The following is a 21,759-nucleotide window of genomic DNA, read 5'->3' on the forward strand; positions in this document are numbered from 1 at the left end:
AAATAATAATAATATATATATATATATATATATATATATTATTATATATATAGATATAGATAATTTTGGAGTAAAAATACTATATTTCAAAAATACTCTTCAATCCTTTATTTTTTAAAAATTATAAAAAAAATATTAATATTATGTATAAAAAATATCTATAAAATTTTAAAATTAGATAACACATTTTATTTTTATAAATTTTTTAAAAAATATATTATTGTTTATACGAACAAAAAAAAAAGGTCGATCAACACTTTATATATGAACTCCACACTTTTTAATATTATTTTTTAAAGTTCATAAATATTTTGAAAACATGGTAAATATATATATTTAAAAAAAAAAATTAAATGTATTTTTAAAAATTTTTAAAAATTTTTAGAAACAAACAATAATAATAAAAAAAAGAGTTAAAAATGTATTTTTTTAAAACGGAAAAGTTAAAAAAAATTGTGTTTTTTTTTTGTTATAAATAAATGTTGGTTTTTTTAATCAAAATATATTATTAAATTAAAAGGTCACATATTTAAATCATTCACTTAAGTAGCTAATTATATACCCAGTTATTTGCTGAAACTAATTTACATATTTAATATATGTGTGTTTGTGTGATAATTTTTATTTGAATTATCATTTGAGCTTGATATATAAACTTGTAGGCTATTGAAAAATCTAGAGGATGCTTAATTTTGTCACACTATTAATGTAGGAATAAAATAAGTCTAAATTAAAAAAATATTCATCCATATTATACTTTAAAAAGTTTAAATTTCATTTCTATTTATAGTGTTAAATCGAGTATTATATTAATTGATAATGCGACATAACCCACGAGTAATAGCCCAGCTTTTTAAATATATTTTATCAATTTACATGACACTTATATAGTCTTGGTTTTATGTTTTTAAACATCATAAAATATTTAAAAAAAAAAAAAAACATGTAGTTTGTAATTATAATTTTATTGCAAAAAAGGACAAAATAGCAATTCTATTAATACTTCAAAATTATGAACATCACGGGAAAACATATTTTTTTGTTTATATATATATATATAGATATATGATTTATTTTATTTTAGAATATCTGGAAAAAGAGAAACAAACAAATAACATAAGAATATCATAAAAATCAAAAGCCAAAAATATAAACATGAGATTCCCATGCTTTCATAAAAGCAGGAATAAATTCAAGTAAAAGTTCAACCATTCAAGTCAAAGTTCAACTCAATTTATTTTAAAATAACAATAAAATTTTTTATTTTAAATTTATCAAAACTAAAATATTCCTACTTTCGAAATAAACATTTTGAAGTTTTACCCTAATAAAACTGGCTAAAGAAATAATTTCATTGATAGACGGTTGGGATGACATTGCAGGTTCTAAAAAGTTAAACATAGTTAAGTGAATAAGATACCAAATATCATTCTTCTGATCGATGGTAAAATCTTTTGCTCACAAATTTTTGAACTCGAGGACCCTCCATCAACACATTTTTTAACTCGGGGGACCCGCACGAGCTTTTAACTTTAACCATTCTCATTGGACTTCACTCCTAGGACAAGAAAAGGGAGATGATCAGCAGTCAAACTTGAGAAGCACAATACTATAGAACCAACAAAATGGACTTCTCACTTTAGATTAAAATAAGCAGAGACTATGGCAATCAATGCATACAGCAGACGGGTCTTACACTTTATAAACCTGGTTGCGCGAGCAAAGGACCTCAACTAGGTCTCTTCTTCTTACAAGCAACTTTCTGGAATGCAATGTCTATCTCCTCCTCAGTCATCTCAATCGTGTCATCACTATCATATTCCTTTGCTTTATGACCATTCTTCAGTTCTTTATTGATATTTGGCGGCTTCTTCTTTCTTTCTGGGGAACTGGCAAGTAGAGAATTAAGTTCTACTTCATAAATCCTTTTAGAATCTGTAGCATGCCTGCAAAGTTCCTCCTTTGATATTGACTCTTTCTTACTGCTAAGTTTCGCCAGCTCTTCCACCACCTGAGGAACGAATTTCCATTCTTCAGTCATCTGATTGATGTCCTGCAAGACGAATTAAATGGGTTAAAGTGCCAATTTAGGGCTCAGAACAGATATGTGAGACCCACATCTGGTGGATTGCGGGGTCCCACATCGATTGGAGAAGAGAACAAGTGTCAGTGTGAACACTGGACCCTGAAGGGGTGGATTGTGAAATCCCATATTGGTTGGGGAGGAGAACAAAACATTATTTATAAGGGCGTGGAAATCTGTCTTTAGTAAACGTGTTTTAAAAACTTCCCCTCGAAAGGAAAAACTCAATACGAACAATATCTATTAACGGTGGACTTGGACCATTACAAGATACCGATTTTATTTGCATTCAATAAAATAACCGAACAATGAAGTATGCAGGCAGAAAGCGAGAAAGACATTTGAAAGGACCCTAGCATGAAAGTACCAAATCCTTCAAGCACCAAATGAACTGGAACTTATTTCCAGCCAATATAAATCTGCAATACAGTGGTTTTCAAGCTGCGTTGCAATGAGCTATATGATGCCAAGGCTTAAAATGCTGCTCATTCACAGTAGTATAACTTACTGGTTCATAATATCATATGTTTTCTCGCACTAGTGAGATCATTTAGGAAATAAGGGATGAGTGCTTCAGCTAAAAGCCAAATAATCTTACAAGAGAACGACTGACAAAATTCTGTTTGCTTCACGGGAAAAAAACATAAACTTAGGAAAAGAGCAACCTATCCTTCCAATATGACAAATTAACACAAAATGTTTAAATGCTGCACTCATAACTAGCTGAAGCTGTGACTAACGGAGAAATTAACTTGTAAATAATTAACACCCTAAGAAGTCATTGATCAAGGCAAAACTTGACAAGTAAATACGAATCTTCAACTTTATCAGGGCCGTTTGTAAAATCTGACGGGCATTTTTCTAGAGGGAAATCCCGACGAGGTCGAAATGTAAAAAACAAATCTGCAACTTATTCATTGATATTTTTTACACGTTATAAGAAGCATTGAGTAGCGTAGTGCTGCAAAGGAGAAAATAATTGATCGTAACTACATAACCGCCAGTAGAAGAAAAACTCTTTACCTGATTTTGATGTAGAGAATCTATGGCATCTTGTAAACAAGTTAAAATTCCTTCTGCTGCTATTTTCTTTATCTCACTTGGATCTGGCTACAAAAGGTTGAAAATGAAGAATTAAAATCAAAATAAAATCAAGAGAGTTTTACCATTTACCCAAAATTAAGTGTGCAAAAAGGGAAGAGTTCTACGCATTCCTAAAAATCAACTAGGCAATTGAGCAGAAGATTCCAGGTTGACATTTAACTCGCAAGGGTCACTTGGTGCTTGAATAAGTCAAAACTATATATTGCTTAAAAAAGATAAGCTCGTTTGTTCTACCTTTTCTTCCTGACTATCTAGCCAAGAAAGTGTTTTATGGTAATCATCAATGGCCCACTTCTTCAATTTTGAAGGAGAAAAACACTCTCTTGAAGAAATAATCTCTCTACTCTGCATTGGCACAATCAAAGGTATAAATATCTATATATCAGCACTGACATGTATATGATTAGAAAAGATGTAGCCGAACAATAATCTGCATTTTACAAAGGCTCTAGCTTTATTTGTTACTTCCCATATACAGCATACAAATCAGGATGGAAGAACAATGATGATATAATGATATATAATTTCAAAGGAATCAGACTGTTTACCTGAGCTATCTCCTGCTCATGTGATTTTAAACGTGAATTCTTCTCAACTGGTTTCTGAGGTTTCTTGGATGGCGTTGGAAAAGCTGCAACCAATCACCCACCAACGAAAACGAATGACAGGATATTCAGAAATGATTCTTCAGCATCAGGTACACGATGAAGGAACAAAGGCATCAAAACATAGCAAAAGTAGGGAACACAACCAAATGATAGCCATAGCATATGTAAATACTACCCATGATGCAACACTACAATAAAAGAAAGTAGGCAATGGCATATGTTGTTTCTTTCTTTTCACCATCATTAAAATATCTCGCCATCTCTAATAAATTTTTTCCTTTTCAGTACAAAACTGCAGTTGTGGAAAATTGAAACCTTCAACCTCAAGGAAGATAATATGTTTTCTTTATCCATTGAGTTATGCTCAAATTGTCTCTCAAATACATTAAGATGTAGATATACATACAGTAGTTGCTAGATCAATCCAAGGAAATTATGTTGCCTAACTATTATAAAATGCCAAGTTCTTTGTTCAGTTTATGCTATTGAGTGAGCAATTTCTAAAATGGAATCTAATGGGGCTCCCTCTTCTACGACTTTGGAAGCTTCTCAATTGTTGGTCGTAGAACCTTAGGTGTTCTATCGAACTCCCCTGATTTGATTGTAGAAATATCATAGTTTGTGACTTTAGTTCAATAGTTCAATGACTTGACTATTGTGCCAGCTATGGTTATGGTGGTTGTGACTAACATTAACATTTCATGGAACTAAAAGCCATGAAAACATACGTATTTCTAAATCACCTTGGGTGGTTTCACGTGGTTCGTTGCTTCTTCTCCAGGGTTTTCCAGCATGGAGGAGGTAGCTTTCAATGTCAACGAGCTTCCTCTGTGCATAACATTCTGAAATCCACTCCTAACAAAGAATACAAATAAGATACACTCAGAACCTAATTGAAAAATTTACAATCCCGGTACCATTGACACAGCCGGATAATGGTACAGTCAGGTTTTAGAGTTGATTTCTAAGTACATCTATATTTAGGGGAAAGTCACCCACTCTCAGATTCTCAAACATCAAAGCCAGCACAATTTTCTTTGAAAACCTCATGGTTAGTGTTCCAAGTTTTCTTTAAAAAGAAAAACCTTTGATACTATTGTTCCGCAATCTGATTCCACTTGTCGAAATTTTGGGGTATTTGGGAAAGCACAGATCAACAAAGTGCAAACTGAGTTCCAATCGGGCTTGTATTGAGCTCCCATTTCTAATGCCTGGGACCGCAGAATGCTGCGCTCGGGATTAACAAAACCTGACAACACGAAAACTACTCCTTCCTGCATTTAAAAGTCGGTATTTAGCTTAGCGTAAAGCAGCTGTAAACTACTAACACATGTAGAAAATGCACGTAGATAGAAAAAAGAAAAAGAAGGGGTGAAAAGAAACAATGTGTCAACCAGAAGTCTGGTGAAATCTGTGTGTAATGAACTGCTCACTGGGCCTTCACCAATTACTTTCTCTTGCCTCGGCTCTTCAGCTTCGCCCATCACATCATTTTGACCAGAACAAGAACTGTTTGGTTTCTTGCCTCGAGAAGTACTCCCATCGTCCTTCCCACTCATCCATGAAGGAAGACTTCGCTTAGCATTGCCACCACCCTCATTAGCCTTTGAATTCGACATATCGGTCCTACTAAAACGATTATATTTCTACCACCAGGCTGAAATCTGTCAGTTCATCTCAAATGAAATGAAGACTTGCAGGAATACTCAAAAGACATTCGTTCTCAAAACACCAAAGAAGCGCGAGTAAGAGCCTGCAAAAATTATGGACGTTGTTTTACAATTCCGAAACAACTTCCAATTATTGCCAGGGGACAGGAACAAAGAGGCAAAGTGCACCAAGACTAACCAAAACTAAACGAATTCATGTCAGTTGCATCCTAATATCAAACTTGAAAACTAGTGTTTCCACTTTGTAGCAGGATATAGTGAAGAATATTAGAAAATTAACGCAACATTTGCAAGCCAACCGACATGAAAATGTGAGTATTAAGCTCAAATGAGGTCGAAACACAAATTGTTCTAAAATTGAGCACTAAATGTGTATTGGTTTGACATGCAGTCGCCACGCTGCAGTGAAATTTGACCGCTGATAACAGCGTCTCGTGATCGAGTGGGGTTGGCAAGAAATCAGCAAGGATTGCAGGAAGATAACGATCGAGATTAGAAACGATACCTAAATTCCACTTCCAGTGAGTTCTCCCGGACGATTATGAGTCGATTCAAAAGTCAGCACCTAGCCCTGCTGCGACCGCGATACCCTCCCACCCGAATTTCCACCACTCCCAAGTATAGAAACTATTCCATTTTATACTTCAGCCCTTGTAATTTCATTTATTTGTGTTTCTGCCCCCAATGATTTCTTTTTTGTTTTAAAACTTATTCTTTATATATTTTCAACCCATCTTAAAATTAAATTTTCAAAATTACCTTTTTATTGAAATTACTTGAGTAATAATAACAATTTTCAAATATTTATACATAGTAACCTTAAAAAAAAACCTTTTTTCTCTAATATTTTATCAATTTTAAAATATTATTTTTCCATCAATGGTTTAGATCTCGTTTTATTGAAAATATTACTTTTATTATTAATTGAAATTTAGTTATCTTGGCAAGAAAAATAATTTCATTGAAATACGGGTGATAAAAGTAAGAAGGAAAATTTTGAAGGACCTCTTGTGCAAATTTTAAACGGAAACAACTACAGAAGTTTTCGCGCTTTATCTCCCTTTTTCGAATTTGCAGTCGCTCTAGGGTTCGGTCCAGACGTTGTAGAGTGCTACAATGGTGAACGAAGAAGCTCGACACTCCGATGTGATCGATCCTCTTGCTGCTTATTCTGGTATTAGTCTCTTTCCGAGCGCATTTGGCACTTTGCCGGTTCCGTCGAAGCCACATGATATTGGAACCGACCTTGACGGCATCCACAAGCACCTCAAATCCATGGTATTTGTATCTTACGATACTCATTGTATATGATCCTTCCAATTTACCGGTCTATTTGGTTTATAGTGCTTCTTGCTTGCACCAAGCACTCACTGGGCCACTAATCGTCGGGTTTTTTTTTAAAAAAATTTTCCTTTTTGTTGCATTGGAGGATGAATTGGAATTCGTATTCTGCTCCCATGTTGTCAGTAAGTATGCCAGAGTGTGGCGTGGGTTTCCTGTTTATCTTTAAACTTTAGCTCAATAGTTGAATTGGAGTATCGGGTTCCTGGTTTGTGTGAAAATGTGAGGAAGTGAAATGTTTCTGGCTTTTCATGTGATGGTTTCTTCTTTCATTAAAACTAAACGCCCTGCCTACTTTGGTTTGTTAGGTAAAAGCTGGTTAGCCCATTTGATTTGTGAACTAGGATTTGAGATACTCCCGAGCATGATGTTTAGTTGGTCGGTTAAAGATGAGGGCTTGGTTTTTTAGTACATTGATGCAAGGGCACCGGAAATTTTGGTGTTACAGCCTTGTTTCTTATTGCTACTCCCAATTTCCCTCGGGTGCTTGGTTCCTTCAGTATATTGATGCAATGGTACTGGAAATTATAAGTTAATAATAATATACTGGAAATTATGGTGTGACGGCCTAGCTTTTCATTTCTTCTCTCTAGATCCATTGTCTCATCATCTTGTCTCTTCACGAAGCATTTTGTATCTATTTCTAGTTTTGGTTTAATTGAGGATCAACAACTTATAGGTCTCCTAAATTTTCCAGGTCTCAAGAAATCCCAGTAAACTTATAGAGCAGGCTAGATCGATTTTGAACGGTAACTCTAATTTGATGCAATCCAAAGCTGCCACATTTCTTGTAAAGAACGAAAAAAAGGAGGAAGCTGCAGCAAACGTGGAGGAAAATCCACAAGAAAGAAGGCCGGCCTTAAACCGAAAACGGGCCAGATTTTCTTTGAAGCCTGATGCTAGGTAATGCTTATAATTAATGAAATTTGGCTTCCCTTTTAGGAACAAAATATATTCTGGCCAAGTTTTATGAGATATCTTTCTGATAGGCAACCTCCTGTGAACTTGGAACCAACATTTGACATCAAACAATTGAAAGACCCTGAGGAGTTCTTTTTGGCGTACGAAAGGCTTGAAAGTAAGTTGTTCTTATGCTTCCTTTTCCACACAAATTCCAGATGCATACAGATTTGGGTCGCTATTTTCTTCTCATTTTGCAATTGATCCAATAGATGCCAAAAAAGAAATCCAAAAACAGACAGGAGCAATTCTGAAGGACCTGAACCAACAAAATCCATCAACAAATACACGCCAGCGTAGACCAGGGATTCTTGGGTATAATCACTAACATGCTATACTATTAACAAAGTTTGTCTTTTCTTTGAAGCATCGTGTTTTCTTGTTGTTGATAATCCCAAATCTTGTTGTTGTGCATGTAGGAGATCTGTTAGATACAAGCATCAATATTCATCAATAACATCTGAAGATGATCAGACTGTAGAACCCTCTCAAGTGACATTTGAATCAGGTAGTATCAGTCCATCGACATTGGGCACAGAAAAAGATGCAAGTCCACCTATAATTTGCTCAGAAATGAAAACTAATGAAGAGGTACCCTTTGAGGAGGAGGAGGAGGAGGCGTTTGTTGGTAAGTAAATTTATAATAGAGATCAAAATATCATGGTCCAGTTGATTTTATCGATATCACATGCTGCCGTCCTCTTTCTCTCTTCTTTTTTCATTCCTTTATTCCTCTCTTTAATGCTGTAAAACTTTTTTTTTTTTATAGCTTCAATAACCAATGCAGAGAACAAAGTGAATAAAATTTTGGATGAATTACTCTCTGCTAATTGTGAAGATCTAGAAGGTGATCAAGCCATCAACAAATTGCAGGAGTGTTTGCAGATTAAACCAATTAATTTAGAGAAATTATGCCTTCCTGATTTAGAAGCCATTCAAACAATGAATCTGAGATCTTCAAGGGGTAATCTGCCTGAGCGTAGTTTGATCAGTGTGGACAGTCAGTTACAAAGGATAGAAAATTTGAAATCTAAGCAGGATGATGAAAATTCGGTTAATCCTATTTCTACACCATTCTCAATGAGAAGTCCGTTGGCTTCATTATCAGCCCTAACTAGAAGAATTTCGCTTTCAAATTCACCAGGTGATCCATTTTCAGCTCATGACCTTGACCAATCATCAGCAAGAAATCCTTCCCTTTTTGAACTCAGTAATCACTTGTCTGATGCAGTTGGTATTGCAGAGAAGTTGGGTGTTTCTAGATTGATGTCACTTTTAACCAAGGATGACGGGACTGTAGCTAAGGGAATTAAGTCACCCAAAATTCTTCTTGGGGATGTTAATTCCATATCTAAAATATCTTCAAGTAATGTTTTAAATGTACCCCAAGCTGGTGCCGACGCTGCCTTAAGTGAAACTCATGCCAACATGGAAGCTAAGGATATAAGTGGCAGCAGCAGAGAAGTGGAAGTGAATGAGAAATTGAGTTTTCTTGAAGCCCAAGCAGATGCTGTGGCTGCAACTAATGTTTTGGATGATGAGGTACATATCTTTGTGCTAGTTATTCTTTGTACCACTGCTCATTGGAGTTTTAAATGTTCTGAAGTTTTATAGTGCATCGTGGTGATAATATGCAGATGGAAGATCACGAAGGATCCACTTCTGAGCAACCAAACACATCCAAGGTGGATGCGATCAAAGAGTACCCGATTGGCATTCAGACTCTGCTGGGTATGTTCTTCAATACCAGCACCGTTAGTTACCCTACCTGATAATTTTTTGTACCATCATGTAAATAGGAAGTTAAAACCTAATGTTATTTCACTGCTTATCTTTGTGCATTTGATGGTTGGACTTTTTTTCGGTTAAATTTTGGACATGTATGTTTTACTAAATATGATGAGAGCTGATATATACCCCTGGACGAAATACATCCGGGCTGGTTAAAAAAGAATTAGTAGTTGAAGTGTACCACTTCAATGCTTCACATTTTGAAGGAATTCTATAATTATAATTTGTTCCTCTGAAGTCAAAGACACATTCCAATATTTTTCATTCATGTTATAATTCTGATTTGGCTTCAGCCTTTTCATATGAAGAATCATTTTCTCTATTTGTACTTCTAATGTTAGAAAAGGCAGAAATTTATTCATGTTTGCTTATCAATTCCTAGTAGATGGATTAGATGATTTCAGGCTGTGTGTTCTTTGTTTTCTAACAGATCAATCAACTGCTACATGTACTGAGAATATTGTCGATGGGCCATCAAGAAGCAGTGGAACAGATAACCACGATAAGGTTTTGACCTTTTCTTTCTAATATTTTCCCCTCTCTCTCGGACCTTTATTTCCAGTTGCTCATTATTGATGATTCGAAGAGCTTTGTCAAATTGTCTTATTTGTTAGATATGAAGGCTTTCTTCATCGTGGTAACCAATGTCATAAGGAAGTACTATATTCAGTTTTCATTATTCCTTGTCTGGCACATATTTGTTTCATTATTCTTACAATTACTAATATTATCACATTCTTATGTTGATGATTTATTGTCTTCTAAAATTTAATCACCAACTTTTGTTAAATCGTTTATGGTTGTTACTGATTTTTATTTTTGAGAGAATCTAAGGTTTTCTTTTCTTGGTGATTAATGTATGAACAGGTCAAGCAAAAATCTCGTGCAGGCAATCAACGCGAAGGCAAAAGGGTGTCTGGGAGGAAAAGCCTTGCAGGTGTTTAGCCGTAGATTTAACCCAATATTTGATTTCTATAGTTTTTAGATTTTTTCTTTGAAAATACATTGTTATCTACCAATCTCCCAGGGGCTGGTACAACGTGGCAAGGTGGGGTGAGAAGAAGTACCAGGTTCAAAACCCGACCGTTGGAGTACTGGAAAGGTGAACGTCTGTTGTACGGACGAGTACATGAGAGTAAGTGACACTTATTGCATCCTTTTGGAAATGTCTCTTAACAATTCCACTCGTATACGTTCCTCTCAAATTCCTTTATTTTAAGGCTCTTTTGGACTGATATTGATTGTTTCAACGCCAAAAGCTTTTAAATCAGTAAAATAATAAGGAGCGTTCCTTCTATCATATATTCTATGATTTTTATTCCAAGTGCTTGTAAATTCATTACTGGATTCCTTTTGTTAGGCCTGGCAACGGTAATTGGGTTGAAGTATGTGTCTCCTGCTAAAGGTAATGGCCAACCAACTCTGAAGGTGAAGTCTTTGGTCTCCAGTGAGTACAACGAACTTGTTGAGTTAGCAGCTCTGCACTGAGGGTCGTGTACAAAAAGGAGCAAACATCCTCGAAGCTTTTCGGATTCGGTTTCTTGAATATAAATAGCATCTATTATGCTCATGCCATTGCCTTGTAAACTTCTGCGCCCTTTCTTCTATATCATATGTATATCTATCAAGCTGTCTTGCTTGTGTCGCTCGTGTACACGTGTCATGTGATTTCATAATTTGAACCTTTCATACCGATGTGCAAATTTGAACCTTTCGTGCCAATGTATTTGGATTTGGATTTGGATTTTCAAGCCAATCAGAATGCTAGCAATTTGACTACATCCTGTCAAGTTCTAAGTATTTGGTTTAAAAGGGTCAAAGGCCATCCAAAACATTCTCTGAATTCATCTTCTAAGATTGAAAATGCTAAAGGATTACAAAATTAGGTTGTAGCTTAAAAATGGAGAAATTTATGGGATTAGCTCTACATGTTTACATTCTTCAACATCAGTACAGTAAATCACAACATATTTACCAATCTTTGTTTTTCCGTTCTGACTCAAACAATCAGACACTCCCACTTAATAAATTACAAAGAAAAAGGAGAGGAAGAAAAGAAAAGATAAGGAACATCCCTCCAAATTTTCAAATCATCTACCATTGAGATTAGAGAAATGAGCAAACATTGAACTTCCCGAGTCATCATCGACGTCTTCGACCTCTACTGGTTGCCTACTCTGTTCTACCTGCACGACAGGGCGCTCGATCGAGTTTGGGGCATTTGTCGAAGCATCGACAGAGGTCGCAGGGGCAACAGCTGCCACACTTGCGACCGTGCTTTCATCTTCACCTTTGCCTTGTGAGAACGATTCTTGAAGTTGTAATGCATACTCCAAATTCCACAGCACATCCCCCATGCTTGGCCTATCTACACCATGCTCAGCAAGACACTTCTCTGCTGCTTTTGCAAGCTTGGTCATGGACTCAGGATTTGTGGCTCCAACTAGAAGAGGATCCATTATCTTCTCCAAACACCCTTTTCTCTTACACTGCATTGCCCAATCAGCCAAGTTCACTTGCTCTCTTGGTAAAGAAGGGTTGATTGCTGGCCTTGCACACAAAGCCTCAAGCAAAACAACTCCAAACGAATAAACATCTGATTTCTCTGTCAACTGTTGCCTCCTGAAGTACTCTGGATCCAAATATCCAAAACTTCCCTTCACTGCAGTACTCACATGTCCCTGCCCCATCGCAGCATCCTTCGATAGCCCGAAATCAGCTACTTTAGCAGTGAAGCTCTCGTCGAGCAAAATATTGGTTGTTTTGACATCACGGTGAATGATTCCCTGAGCCGTTCCTGTATGAAGGTAATGAAGACCTCGAGCCGCTCCAATACAGATCTCTAGCCTTTGCTTCCATGACAATGGAGTCACATCTTTTCCATACAAGTGATCTCTGAATGGACCATTTGACATGAACTCATAAACCAAGATCATCTCAGAGTTTTCATCACAATAACCAATCAAAGAAACCAAATGCCTATGTCTGAGCTTTGAAAGCATATGAATTTCAGTTTGGAATTCTGTAATGCCTTGTTCAGATTGTGCATTTCCTCTCTTGACAGCAACTTTTGTCCCTTCATCAATCACTCCAATATACACATTTCCAAACCCACCAACGCCAATTATTGAATTTGGATCAAAGTTCTTGGTGGCTTCTTGCAGCTCTGCCAAACTAAACAGCCTGCCAAGCCCTAAACCAGTGTTGGTCTTGTGTGATCCATATGAGCTCTTGCTCATAAAGCTAGAGTCCCCAGCATGTACAGGAAGCAACCAAGAAGAGAAACTATTCCTCTTCTGCCAATCTTGAGGCCTTTTATGCCATTTCATCACCATAGCACCAAGCCCGACAAACGCCCCGAACATCATCGCAAACCCAACAGCAGCTACCGTACCACGACTACTCCCATTTGTAGACTTACCATCCACTCCAAACTCTCCATCCAAACTATTAACAGAATTGCTTATTTTCAGTACCTCTAAGCCATTCAAAATGGCATTCGTATCACCCATTTCGACGTTAGCCGGACCAATTTGAACCGTCAATCCCCCTACCATCAAGGAAGCATTAACCACAACATCCTTGTAGTATGCAGTAGCCAAACTCCCTAGCTTGTGTGACAAATCCAAGTTGGTTATAGCAGGCTTCCCATTTACATAAACGTTGAAATACAGATTATTGAGTGCTTTGCTTACAATGTCACAGAAATGGAAGCGAATTAGATACCCAAATGAAGGATCTGCCTCCAATTTCCATGTGACATTAAAATTTGGTACACTTGTATGAGCTTCTCCCATTTGAACTGCACTGGCATACACACTTGGAGGAGCTATTAACATGCCAATTTCTTCCAACCCATCTTGATATTTAATGCTATTGGTCTCAACAATGACACTCCTACCAGCTGCTTTTGGTGTCCTGTATATCTCATCTGTCTCCCATGTCCTCCCAATAGTGTCATTTCTTGGAGTGATTATAGGTCCTCCCATGTTCAACCTATACAATGTCTGAAACGCATATTTCGTCAGCCCCTCGATCGTCCCGACCGGAGACAGTTCCATGTTCGAGTCAGCTATCAAGTCCATCGGAGCCGAGACGACCTCGATGGCATTGATAAAAGCAGCTGAATTCTTCAATGGGAAGAATGTGATTGACAGTTTTGGTTCAGTGATATTGAGAAGAAACTCCTTAAGAACAAATGTGGAATCATTATTGAGGTTGAAGCTGTGAAGCAACACATATTTTTCAGTGACTACTGAAAACTTGGCTTGTAAGAGATCAAAGTCATTGCTTTTAACAGGCAAGAAATGGAGGCGTAGCCAATGCCATCCTGGCTCTGCCATTTGAAAAATGTAAGTAGCTTCATGGAGGAATACTCTTGCTGTTAAATCGACAGGGGACGGTGCCTTCGTCTCCGGTGTGGCGGCTGCTACGAGATGATCGTTGGCCTCTAAGTACTGTTCCGATTGTTCATCAGTTTGGAACAGTCTTCCATCAGGGAGTGCACCAAGTTCCTTGTTGGCTCCACAGTCAATGAGGAAGTTATCTTTGGGAATGAAGGAAGCGCCCGGTCCAACAGCAAACGCGGCGTTCGGGTCGTTAAAGACGAAGCATAGAACAACCAGGAGGATAGCCATCGAAGAAGATGACATTAATGGAGAGGAGATACTTGAAAATCTGTTGTTTTCTTTGATCTCCATTCCCTCCTGGGTGAGGAGGTCTGAATCAAAAAAGAAAAGAAAGCAACACAAAAGGCTAAGGATTTCTAAAAAGAGTGTCTATTATGGCTTTCATTGAACCAATTGGTTATTTTTATCCAACGCTTTTAAATGGATGAGAAGAAGCTTTGAATGATTTCTCAACAAAATTCACCCAAGAATTGGTTGTACCTAATTTGTTGGTCCATTGAAGTTCTTGTTGGTTTTTGGTCGCTTTCTTTTTTTAGTTTCATCACCTAAAACCTAAGTACAGTGTTTAGAAAGAGTCAAAGGCCATAACTTTTGTGGTTTTTGCATCACAATGGAAGGAACAATGTTGGGGGGAAAATGATTCAAAATCAAAGGAATAATGATGTTATTCCTTATTGTTCCTTTTATTTAGTTTATTCATTATTGTTCCTTGTTAGAATCAAAGTTCCAATTTGTTTCAAAGAACCGTTTTGTTTTTTTAGTTCTAGGTCTTTCGAAAGGTAATTAACCGATCGACTCCGATAAATATATATATACACATTATTAATTAAACAAAATTCATAAACTTCTCGTTTTGAGATGGAAACGACATTCTTGAAAGTGTTTATAGTCATATGTATCATTTTCAATTATTATTCATTAAATACCTTTAAATGTGTTCCCAATGATTGGTAGTAAGTAGTCTTACTCTTCTCAAGATAAATAACCACTTATCTAACAATTATAATAATGACAATATTGAATAATTTATCCTTGAACCTTCCTCCTTCTCTACCTATCATGGGCTCTAAACGCCTCGATCATTAGGTCGAGAGTTTAAAAGGTAAAATGGTAGAGTAAATATCTGAACATATTTCCCAAAAAAGGAAGAGTACCTACCAATATATTCCCGAAAAAAGCAATGACTTTAAACAGAGAAATGCTTAAATAAAGTTCTATACTCTCGATCAAGAAGTCATAAAGTTGAATGACGAACTAAAAAGAAAAACAAAAGAGAACAAAAGAGAACAAAAGAAAGACATCTAACAGACTATTTTCAAGAATATCTCAATACTTTATAAATGTATGTCCAGACATTGACATTGAACTCATACTGGTAAAGCATAACACATTATACTCACGCAAAACCGAATACTAAGGGTCTTATTACTCAGCAGCATCCAATGTGTTGTATCCCACATTAGAGAAATATATCATACATACTAAAATACTCGACCTCAGTGGTGTAAGGTAACAAACAAATAATAAACTTCTTAACCAAACATCAACTTATAGAATAGAGAATAATAATCAAACTCCAATTAGCACAACATAGCTAGCTAGCTGCTGCTAAAAGAATTCCTTCAACATTTCTCTCATTTTTCTCATATTTGGGGAAGCCCTTTCTCACTTGCTTCATTCAAAAACCAAACCACAAGAAAAACCTGGCACCATGGAGTAATAAAATTACTTATTCTCTATATAATTTAAACCCATACGAGCTAAAGGATGCATTTAGAGGAACATCGTACCACAATTTAAACAAGGAAAAGCCCACACGTCAAGCTGAAAATACTGTTCCCAGATTAACGTCGGGAGAGGCGTTTGTCGTATATTCCTGCAAGATGAACAGACAAAAAGGTTATGTATGCATACCGTCTCTGACTGTTAATATTTGTAACTTCTGGCCAAACCAAGAATAAAGTCCTAATAGTTGCTTTACCTAATACTTATTGGAACCTATAGCAGCCCAAAGTGCTCCAGAATAGAACTAGAGATCACAAAGGGCATAGAAGAAGGCCTGTAAATTATATCAAATATAAACAGTTAGAGACTTGATTGATGCATATGAGCAACATATAAAAGTTCGGTTCTTCAATCAGTTCAGTGCTAAACCTTTGCTTATTGAAATAGGCTCCATCACATATGCTTGCTTACTTCATTGACCAAAGTTCATCTCTGAATATCTGTAACGAGAAAAAGAAAGGCAGAGGTAAAACTCATTAAGATTTTGAATCTTCTCTCCTATTGGGAAGTGTGGACTTTAAGAATTTCTGGACTTACCTGCGTGGCTTATTTTGGCGCTGTCCAACATCATCACTTTCATGTTCTGCAAAGGAGGAAAGATCAGTTTTGCCAAAACTATGTTTGGGCCATCTGCTAAACATACACAATCAATAATATTGTAGTATGAAGAGGACAATCTTACCATTTTGTGAAGGCTTTGAATCATTACTGGATTTGTTTGTATTGTTTTCTTTGCTGCAGAGAGTAGAAATAATCAAGATGTAGTGATTAACGGAAGAACGTATGCCCAAGTGGATCAATAAAATAAGTAAAGAAGTACTAATGAAACCCTCCAGTATTTTAAAAGGGTACCAACTCTGTATCCCCAACATAATTCTAAACAAAGAGAATATTGATAGTAAATACTTATTTAGGTTTCCCACAACACAGCCAGAGTGCCGAAGTATGGCAATCTAAAATCTGAATCTGAACTAAAACACACCTCAAAAAAGTATCGACACAAATAAATGATGACACCAGACAACTTCAGTATTGAGAATTATCGAACCAGTAACAACATACTAACCTCAACGTTCCCACAGATGATGTCTGTCCTGAGGGTCGAGCATGATAAGCACCATCAACAGCAATATAAGGCGAACAATATGTAGCTCCCAGAGCCCCAGCTGCTCCGGCCAAAACTGGTAACCTGAAGAATATGTTGCTCCTTAAAATGAGAACCACCAACAGGCAATAGGGTGGTAAAATGGGTTTTTTCAAACAAATATGGAAGATAAGGAGAAAACGCATGAAGCCTGGTAAAGAGACTTCTTAATCTGTTCTGTCTCAGCTCATTCAAGTCACATAAAACCATTTAGGCAATGCCATCCAGACAATGAAAAATGGAGTAATCAAAACCAAGACATCCCAAATCATTAGATACAATGGCTTTCAAACAACATTTGGTTGCTGTAGTAGCTAATACATTTCATATCAGTGTTAAAAAAGTTCCAGTTCATTGTTCACTAAAATGTTGTAAGATCAACAGGAACATACACACACAGAACTTTTTATTTTTTTTTTCATGAAAAGCTAACTTTCATTAAAGGAAAAAAAAAAAAAGAAAGAATACAAAGGCATCCAAAAAAAACTAAGCCCACAAAAGGGAGTCTAAGGGACTCCAATCAAGAATAACCCAAAGCACAACGTATTTATGACATGTAATATAACATCCTCAAGAAAATGACAACTAGAAAGAGAATCCATACCATGTCATTTCTGAATTTCCCATGCCAAGTTGGGACTGGGCAACATATCCTGGAAATGCCATGCCAACGGCAGGAACTCCAATACCACCAGGATGCTGACCTCCAAATTGCATCACTTTACATGCGTTCAATGATAAAAGATTAATAGCATACACAATTGAGAAATTGAGAAAACGAGAAATTTTGAAAGGAAAAATAAAGGGAAAAAGAAAAAAAACATTATCTGTATTAACAAAATTCTATGTTCATCAACAAAATTATATCAAAGCAAAACGTATGCTTCATAAACTCAATTATACATGGCAACATATCAAACTAAGTGAAAATTTATTTTAAAAGAAGTGTAATAATCTCAAAACTGATTGTAATTACAAGGCCTATCCACAAGCAAGGAGAAAACACATGCCTTTTATCATCCTGCATTTCCCATAATGATAACAGCTGTGATATGTAAACTTTACCTGGCAAAAATGCTGGAGTATGAGGAAAGTTCTGGTCTCCGTGAGTAATATTCATACTCCCAGAGGTTCCCATAATCTGAGCCCCACCATAGATAAAGGAACCTGCACCAATACCCTGAGTCACACCCTTTCCCTTTCCAACCAAAGCAGTTTTCGATTTGCTTGATTCTGAAGAAGAATCTGCATCTCCAGATTCAAGTGAGTTAACTGACGTAGACGTTTTTGGTGGAGATGAAGATTGAGATCCACTACCAGGTCGCTGACCTGACTGCTGGACAGGAACCTGAACAGCAGGTTGAACCCGAGTTTGACCAGTAGTTCGGGCTACACCATGTGATTGTGTCGGTAAAGAGACCTTATTAACTTGGCTATGGAGTGATGCAGAAGGGTAGCTGGTCGATCCTATGACTGCACCCCTCCCCTGAGGTCTAGATTGAGGAAGTTGAGCATTATTGACCACTGAAGAACCAGAAGATGGCTTAGACAAAGGATTTCCTAAAGACGGATTAGTTGAATCCTTTAAGTAAAGCCTATCCATGGCAACAGCATCAACTACATGCTTTCCTTCCACCATTACACTTGATTGTGGCATGGAGCGACTATCATCATACATATTCTTTTCAGGAAATCCAGCTTGTATTTCTCTTTTTTCCACTTTAGGGATGTTTTTACTAGACGTCCCTGAAGGGTAGAAAGGCGGAGAAGCAGAATTCAGGCTTGATGCAAAGGCATGTTTCCTAACAGACACTGTCTCACCTTCTACGTGTGGAGAGGGTGCAAGAGATCTCCCTGTATTATTATTATGTGACGCTTTCTCAGGAGGCTTCACAGATCTGAGGTCATATGCAAAAATGGACATATACGAGATGAGTACGTGTCCATGAGCTGTACAAAAATTCTAACGAGTAAAAGAAATTAAAATTCATTTATAATCATTGGTTACTCACTGTTTTTCCTGTGAAGGAGAGGAACGGGTATTGTTGTTTAGGGTTGGTTCATATCGTCTAGGTCCTCTTCCTCTCACAACTTTAGGAGCATTGTTTTGAGTGTTATTTTTATTGTATGTTCGAGATGGGTTCCCGCGAGCATAACCATGATCCATGCCTCGACTTTTACCTCGACCTCGTGAATGACCCTTGGAAGTTTTTCTCTAATATGGTATAGAGAAAAGAACACATTTAAGAGAGATACTTAAGTCCACATTAGTGCATATCAAAAAACAAATAAATACCTCATCACGATGTCTTTCTTGCAAAGACATTTCTTCAAACTTGTCATGCCCCCATTTCATGTCATCCTTGGACTCCCACAACCTCCTTCCACCATGGGTTCTCCTACAGATTGTTTATAGACAAAAAGACAGAGAGAAGTACAGTTAGAAATAGGTCATACCAATAAATAGGTTAAGAGCTTGAAGTAGGAAGGTTGTATGGGAAGAATCTTGGGGGGGGGATCCAAATCCAAATCTAGAAAAACAATGCTGCCTCCATCTTCAAAAGGAAAGCATGCAAGTTCTCATAGCATTTCTTAGAAAATTGGAATTAATGTTGTGAGATAGAAATCTGAATTTTCCCTGCAAAGCTCGTAGTAATCAATGTCCAGGCTGATGATAAAACTGCTCATAATTGCATTGGAACATAGGGATTTCTGGTGTCGATTTCATCAGATTACTCATCTATAGTACCAAAAAACCTAGTCTATAACATGGATAGATCATTTTATAACTTGGAAAATTAAGATAAAGTACACTCTCTATGGATTTACATTTGCTGAAGAGTGCCGATTTCTTTACAAACCATTCCAGAGAACAATTTCGATCCCCTAACTCCTAGAAGAAGAAGAAAAACCGTGCAGATAAAAACAGTGCAGATAAAAGTTACCTAAGATGAAGATTACAGAGGGTTGATAATTAAAGAACTCTCGTTCTAATGATCACACTAGCATAAAATGCTCCCTATGAATGGCAAAAACTCCAATCGAAAAAAATTCTTAAGAAATTCTTTAATTATTTTCGTTCACAATTTTAGCTGAATCCTAGTTTTTCTTTAGAAAACAATTAAAATATATGCATAGATAAGTGGTGGCTTAACCTACAAAAAATCAAAACTGGACTGATTTTTCTCCAAATGAGAAAAGAGAACAAAAGCTATACCTGTGTCGACCACCTGCATTGTCCCTAAACCGATCATCATGCATATAGAAAGCCCCGGCAGTGGGGACAGCGAAGGGCTCATTCACCTTCTTCTCCTCATCAAATTCCCCTTCTAGATTCTCCCCGTGCATATCAGTTGGTCCTTCTGCTAATGGTCTTCCATCATCGTCCAGTTCCTTCACTGTATTGCCGGAAGTGGCAGTGGCATCCGTTTCGCCATGACCGGCCAACTTCCTATTCCCATACCTCTCTTCATCCTCCTCTTCGTCAACTTCCTCCGCTTCATCGACATCCTCAACTCCTTCACCAACCTCATCTCCATCTACATCTTCACCCAATTCGTCCTCATCGTCGTATTCCGCAGCTCCACCCTGACCATCCGAATCATCCGAATGAATCCCCATCCTCCGGATCGTCCGCCTCCCTTCTCCTTCACCTTCCTCATCATCACTCGCCTCCCGCCTCCGCATCGCCAGTGACCGCTTCGCTTCTTCCGGATCACTCTCATAATCAACCTCTTCTTCAGTCGCAGTAGCCATCAACAACTCAAAAAAAAAAAAAAAAAAAAATCCGAACCCTCACCCTTCCGATCACAACCACGCAATAACAAAACAAATCCAAGATACACAAATCCTCGTCAAGAAATCAAACAACAAATCCAAAATCCTCCAGAACCCCCTACACACTATACAGAAACCAAATAGGAATTCGAGAAACCTCGGCACAACTTGAATTGAAAACTGAAAATCAATGAGAAGAAGCTTAAAATTCCGTAAAAGGAGCGAATAAGCAGTAGAATTATGGTCGAAACCTAGGGTATAGCTTCGGCCGGAACCCTAGAATTAAAGACAGGTGAAGGATTATGGAGTTTTTGGTAGAAGACCGAGGCTGGATAAGGAATCCTTAATAGAGAAAATTAGGAGAAATTGTAGGGAATTATCTAATTTTAAAAAGGGTAATTTGGTAATATAATACACTCTGAAAAGAGAGAGAAATGAGATGTGAATCGGACCATGTCCGAAAATCTGACCAATTACAAGTCGCCACGCTAGCATCTTCATTGTGTTGTAACTTAACTTCATTCCACATGTAATATTTCAATTAATTTTACCACACTTTTTACTTTTTAAAATTTAAGGTTAAAATTATTTAAAATCATTTAAAGTTTGGAGTTAAAATGATCCTAAACTATTGATTTAACCTGTTTAACAGTAAAATTTGCTCATAAATTTATCATTAATTCTTAAATATTTACTATTACATATCCATTATTTTCACTCACGATGTTCTCAATTACACCTAATTTTCACTTAAATGGCGTTTGTAAATATATAATTATTTTTTTTTTTTAAATATTATATAATAATATTAAATTTTTTAGTTTTTAAAATTATGAACCCAGAAATTGCTCGTTCCCAGCTATTTGGTAGCATGTTCTTCCCTGCTCTCAATTTTCGGGGAGGGGCGCGAGACACTGCAAGATGGGTAGTTTAGATTGAAAAATAGAATTTATCTTTAAAAAAAAAAAAATAGAGAAAAATTAACTGTGGAAAACCAATCTACAAGATTGGGCTTGGGCCTCAGTTATTGGGCCTCAGTTATTGGGCCTCAGTTATTGGGCCTTATCAGCTCTGTCGGCCCAATAAA

General features: G+C 36.8%; 4 protein-coding genes across 10 annotated transcripts; 1 reads left to right on the top strand and 3 right to left on the bottom strand.

Annotated features, from left to right (window-relative positions):
• Positions 1-1,325: 1,325 nt before the first annotated feature.
• On the bottom strand, positions 1,326-6,091 carry LOC111488656 (DNA-repair protein XRCC1). 5 transcript variants are annotated; one of them, XM_023136534.1, is made up of 9 exons: positions 5,971-6,091; positions 5,190-5,548; positions 4,881-5,069; positions 4,539-4,650; positions 3,736-3,818; positions 3,422-3,532; positions 3,107-3,193; positions 1,693-2,053; positions 1,326-1,558 (listed from the first exon to the last, which is right to left on the bottom strand). In XM_023136534.1, exons 2-8 carry the CDS (start codon positions 5,412-5,414, stop codon positions 1,730-1,732), a joined length of 1,131 nt encoding a protein of 376 aa, XP_022992302.1. In that variant the 5' UTR covers positions 5,415-5,548; positions 5,971-6,091; the 3' UTR covers positions 1,326-1,558; positions 1,693-1,729. The 5 variants fall into 5 exon arrangements, with proteins under 5 accessions (XP_022992302.1, XP_022992299.1, XP_022992298.1 ...); XM_023136531.1 differs by having other exon boundaries at positions 1,697-2,053; positions 4,524-4,650; XM_023136530.1 differs by having other exon boundaries at positions 4,524-4,650.
• A 396-nt stretch (positions 6,092-6,487) lies between these two features.
• On the top strand, positions 6,488-11,336 carry LOC111488588 (centromere protein C-like). 3 transcript variants are annotated; one of them, XM_023136417.1, is made up of 12 exons: positions 6,489-6,743; positions 7,504-7,709; positions 7,796-7,884; positions 7,979-8,081; positions 8,186-8,394; positions 8,536-8,910; positions 9,010-9,308; positions 9,404-9,497; positions 9,988-10,064; positions 10,425-10,494; positions 10,585-10,692; positions 10,918-11,336. In XM_023136417.1, the coding sequence occupies exons 1-12, from the start codon at positions 6,582-6,584 to the stop codon at positions 11,043-11,045; spliced, it is 1,920 nt and encodes a 639-aa protein (XP_022992185.1). In that variant the 5' UTR covers positions 6,489-6,581; the 3' UTR covers positions 11,046-11,336. The 3 variants fall into 3 exon arrangements, with proteins under 3 accessions (XP_022992183.1, XP_022992185.1, XP_022992184.1); XM_023136416.1 differs by having other exon boundaries at positions 6,490-6,743; positions 8,998-9,308; XM_023136415.1 differs by having other exon boundaries at positions 6,488-6,743; positions 8,536-9,308.
• A 101-nt stretch (positions 11,337-11,437) lies between these two features.
• On the bottom strand, positions 11,438-14,347 carry LOC111488548 (probable receptor-like protein kinase At4g39110). Its single transcript, XM_023136335.1, has one exon. The coding sequence runs from the start codon at positions 14,255-14,257 to the stop codon at positions 11,648-11,650; it is 2,610 nt and encodes an 869-aa protein (XP_022992103.1). The 5' UTR covers positions 14,258-14,347; the 3' UTR covers positions 11,438-11,647.
• A 929-nt stretch (positions 14,348-15,276) lies between these two features.
• LOC111488587 (protein MLN51 homolog) lies at positions 15,277-21,025 on the bottom strand. The gene is made up of 12 exons (XM_023136414.1): positions 20,113-21,025; positions 19,192-19,294; positions 18,908-19,110; positions 17,961-18,793; positions 17,500-17,614; positions 16,818-16,940; positions 16,434-16,486; positions 16,289-16,334; positions 16,121-16,191; positions 15,948-16,025; positions 15,757-15,842; positions 15,277-15,669 (listed from the first exon to the last, which is right to left on the bottom strand). The coding sequence occupies exons 1-9, from the start codon at positions 20,649-20,651 to the stop codon at positions 16,164-16,166; spliced, it is 2,043 nt and encodes a 680-aa protein (XP_022992182.1). The 5' UTR covers positions 20,652-21,025; the 3' UTR covers positions 15,277-15,669; positions 15,757-15,842; positions 15,948-16,025; positions 16,121-16,163.
• Positions 21,026-21,759: the final 734 nt, after the last annotated feature.

The sequence above is a fragment of the Cucurbita maxima genome, unplaced genomic scaffold (genome assembly GCF_002738345.1).
Source record: "Cucurbita maxima cultivar Rimu unplaced genomic scaffold, Cmax_1.0 Cma_Scf00013, whole genome shotgun sequence".
Lineage (NCBI taxonomy): Eukaryota > Viridiplantae > Streptophyta > Magnoliopsida > Cucurbitales > Cucurbitaceae > Cucurbita > Cucurbita maxima.

Bases quoted from the DNA above. Each gene is read 5' to 3' on its own strand.
- LOC111488588 (XM_023136415.1), top strand. From the start codon at position 6,582: ATGGTGAACGAAGAAGCTCGACACTCCGATGTGATCGATCCTCTTGCT. The intron at 8,082-8,185 runs GTATAATCACTA...TTGTGCATGTAG, and splicing joins CGTAGACCAGGGATTCTTGG to GAGATCTGTTAGATACAAGC. The intron at 10,495-10,584 runs GTGTTTAGCCGT...CCAATCTCCCAG, and splicing joins TGGGAGGAAAAGCCTTGCAG to GGGCTGGTACAACGTGGCAA.
- LOC111488587 (XM_023136414.1), bottom strand. From the start codon at position 20,651: ATGGCTACTGCGACTGAAGAAGAGGTTGATTATGAGAGTGATCCGGAA. The intron at 16,941-17,499 runs GTATGGATTCTC...CATATTCTTCAG, and splicing joins GGAAATTCAGAAATGACATG to GTTACCAGTTTTGGCCGGAG. The intron at 16,192-16,288 runs GTAAGTCCAGAA...TTCTCGTTACAG, and splicing joins CGCCAAAATAAGCCACGCAG to ATATTCAGAGATGAACTTTG.
- LOC111488656 (XM_023136531.1), bottom strand. From the start codon at position 5,414: ATGTCGAATTCAAAGGCTAATGAGGGTGGTGGCAATGCTAAGCGAAGT. The intron at 5,070-5,189 runs GTTGACACATTG...TTTTAAATGCAG, and splicing joins CAGATTTCACCAGACTTCTG to GAAGGAGTAGTTTTCGTGTT. The intron at 3,194-3,421 runs GTAGAACAAACG...AACCTTTTGTAG, and splicing joins TAGATAGTCAGGAAGAAAAG to CCAGATCCAAGTGAGATAAA.
- LOC111488548 (XM_023136335.1), bottom strand. From the start codon at position 14,257: ATGGAGATCAAAGAAAACAACAGATTTTCAAGTATCTCCTCTCCATTA.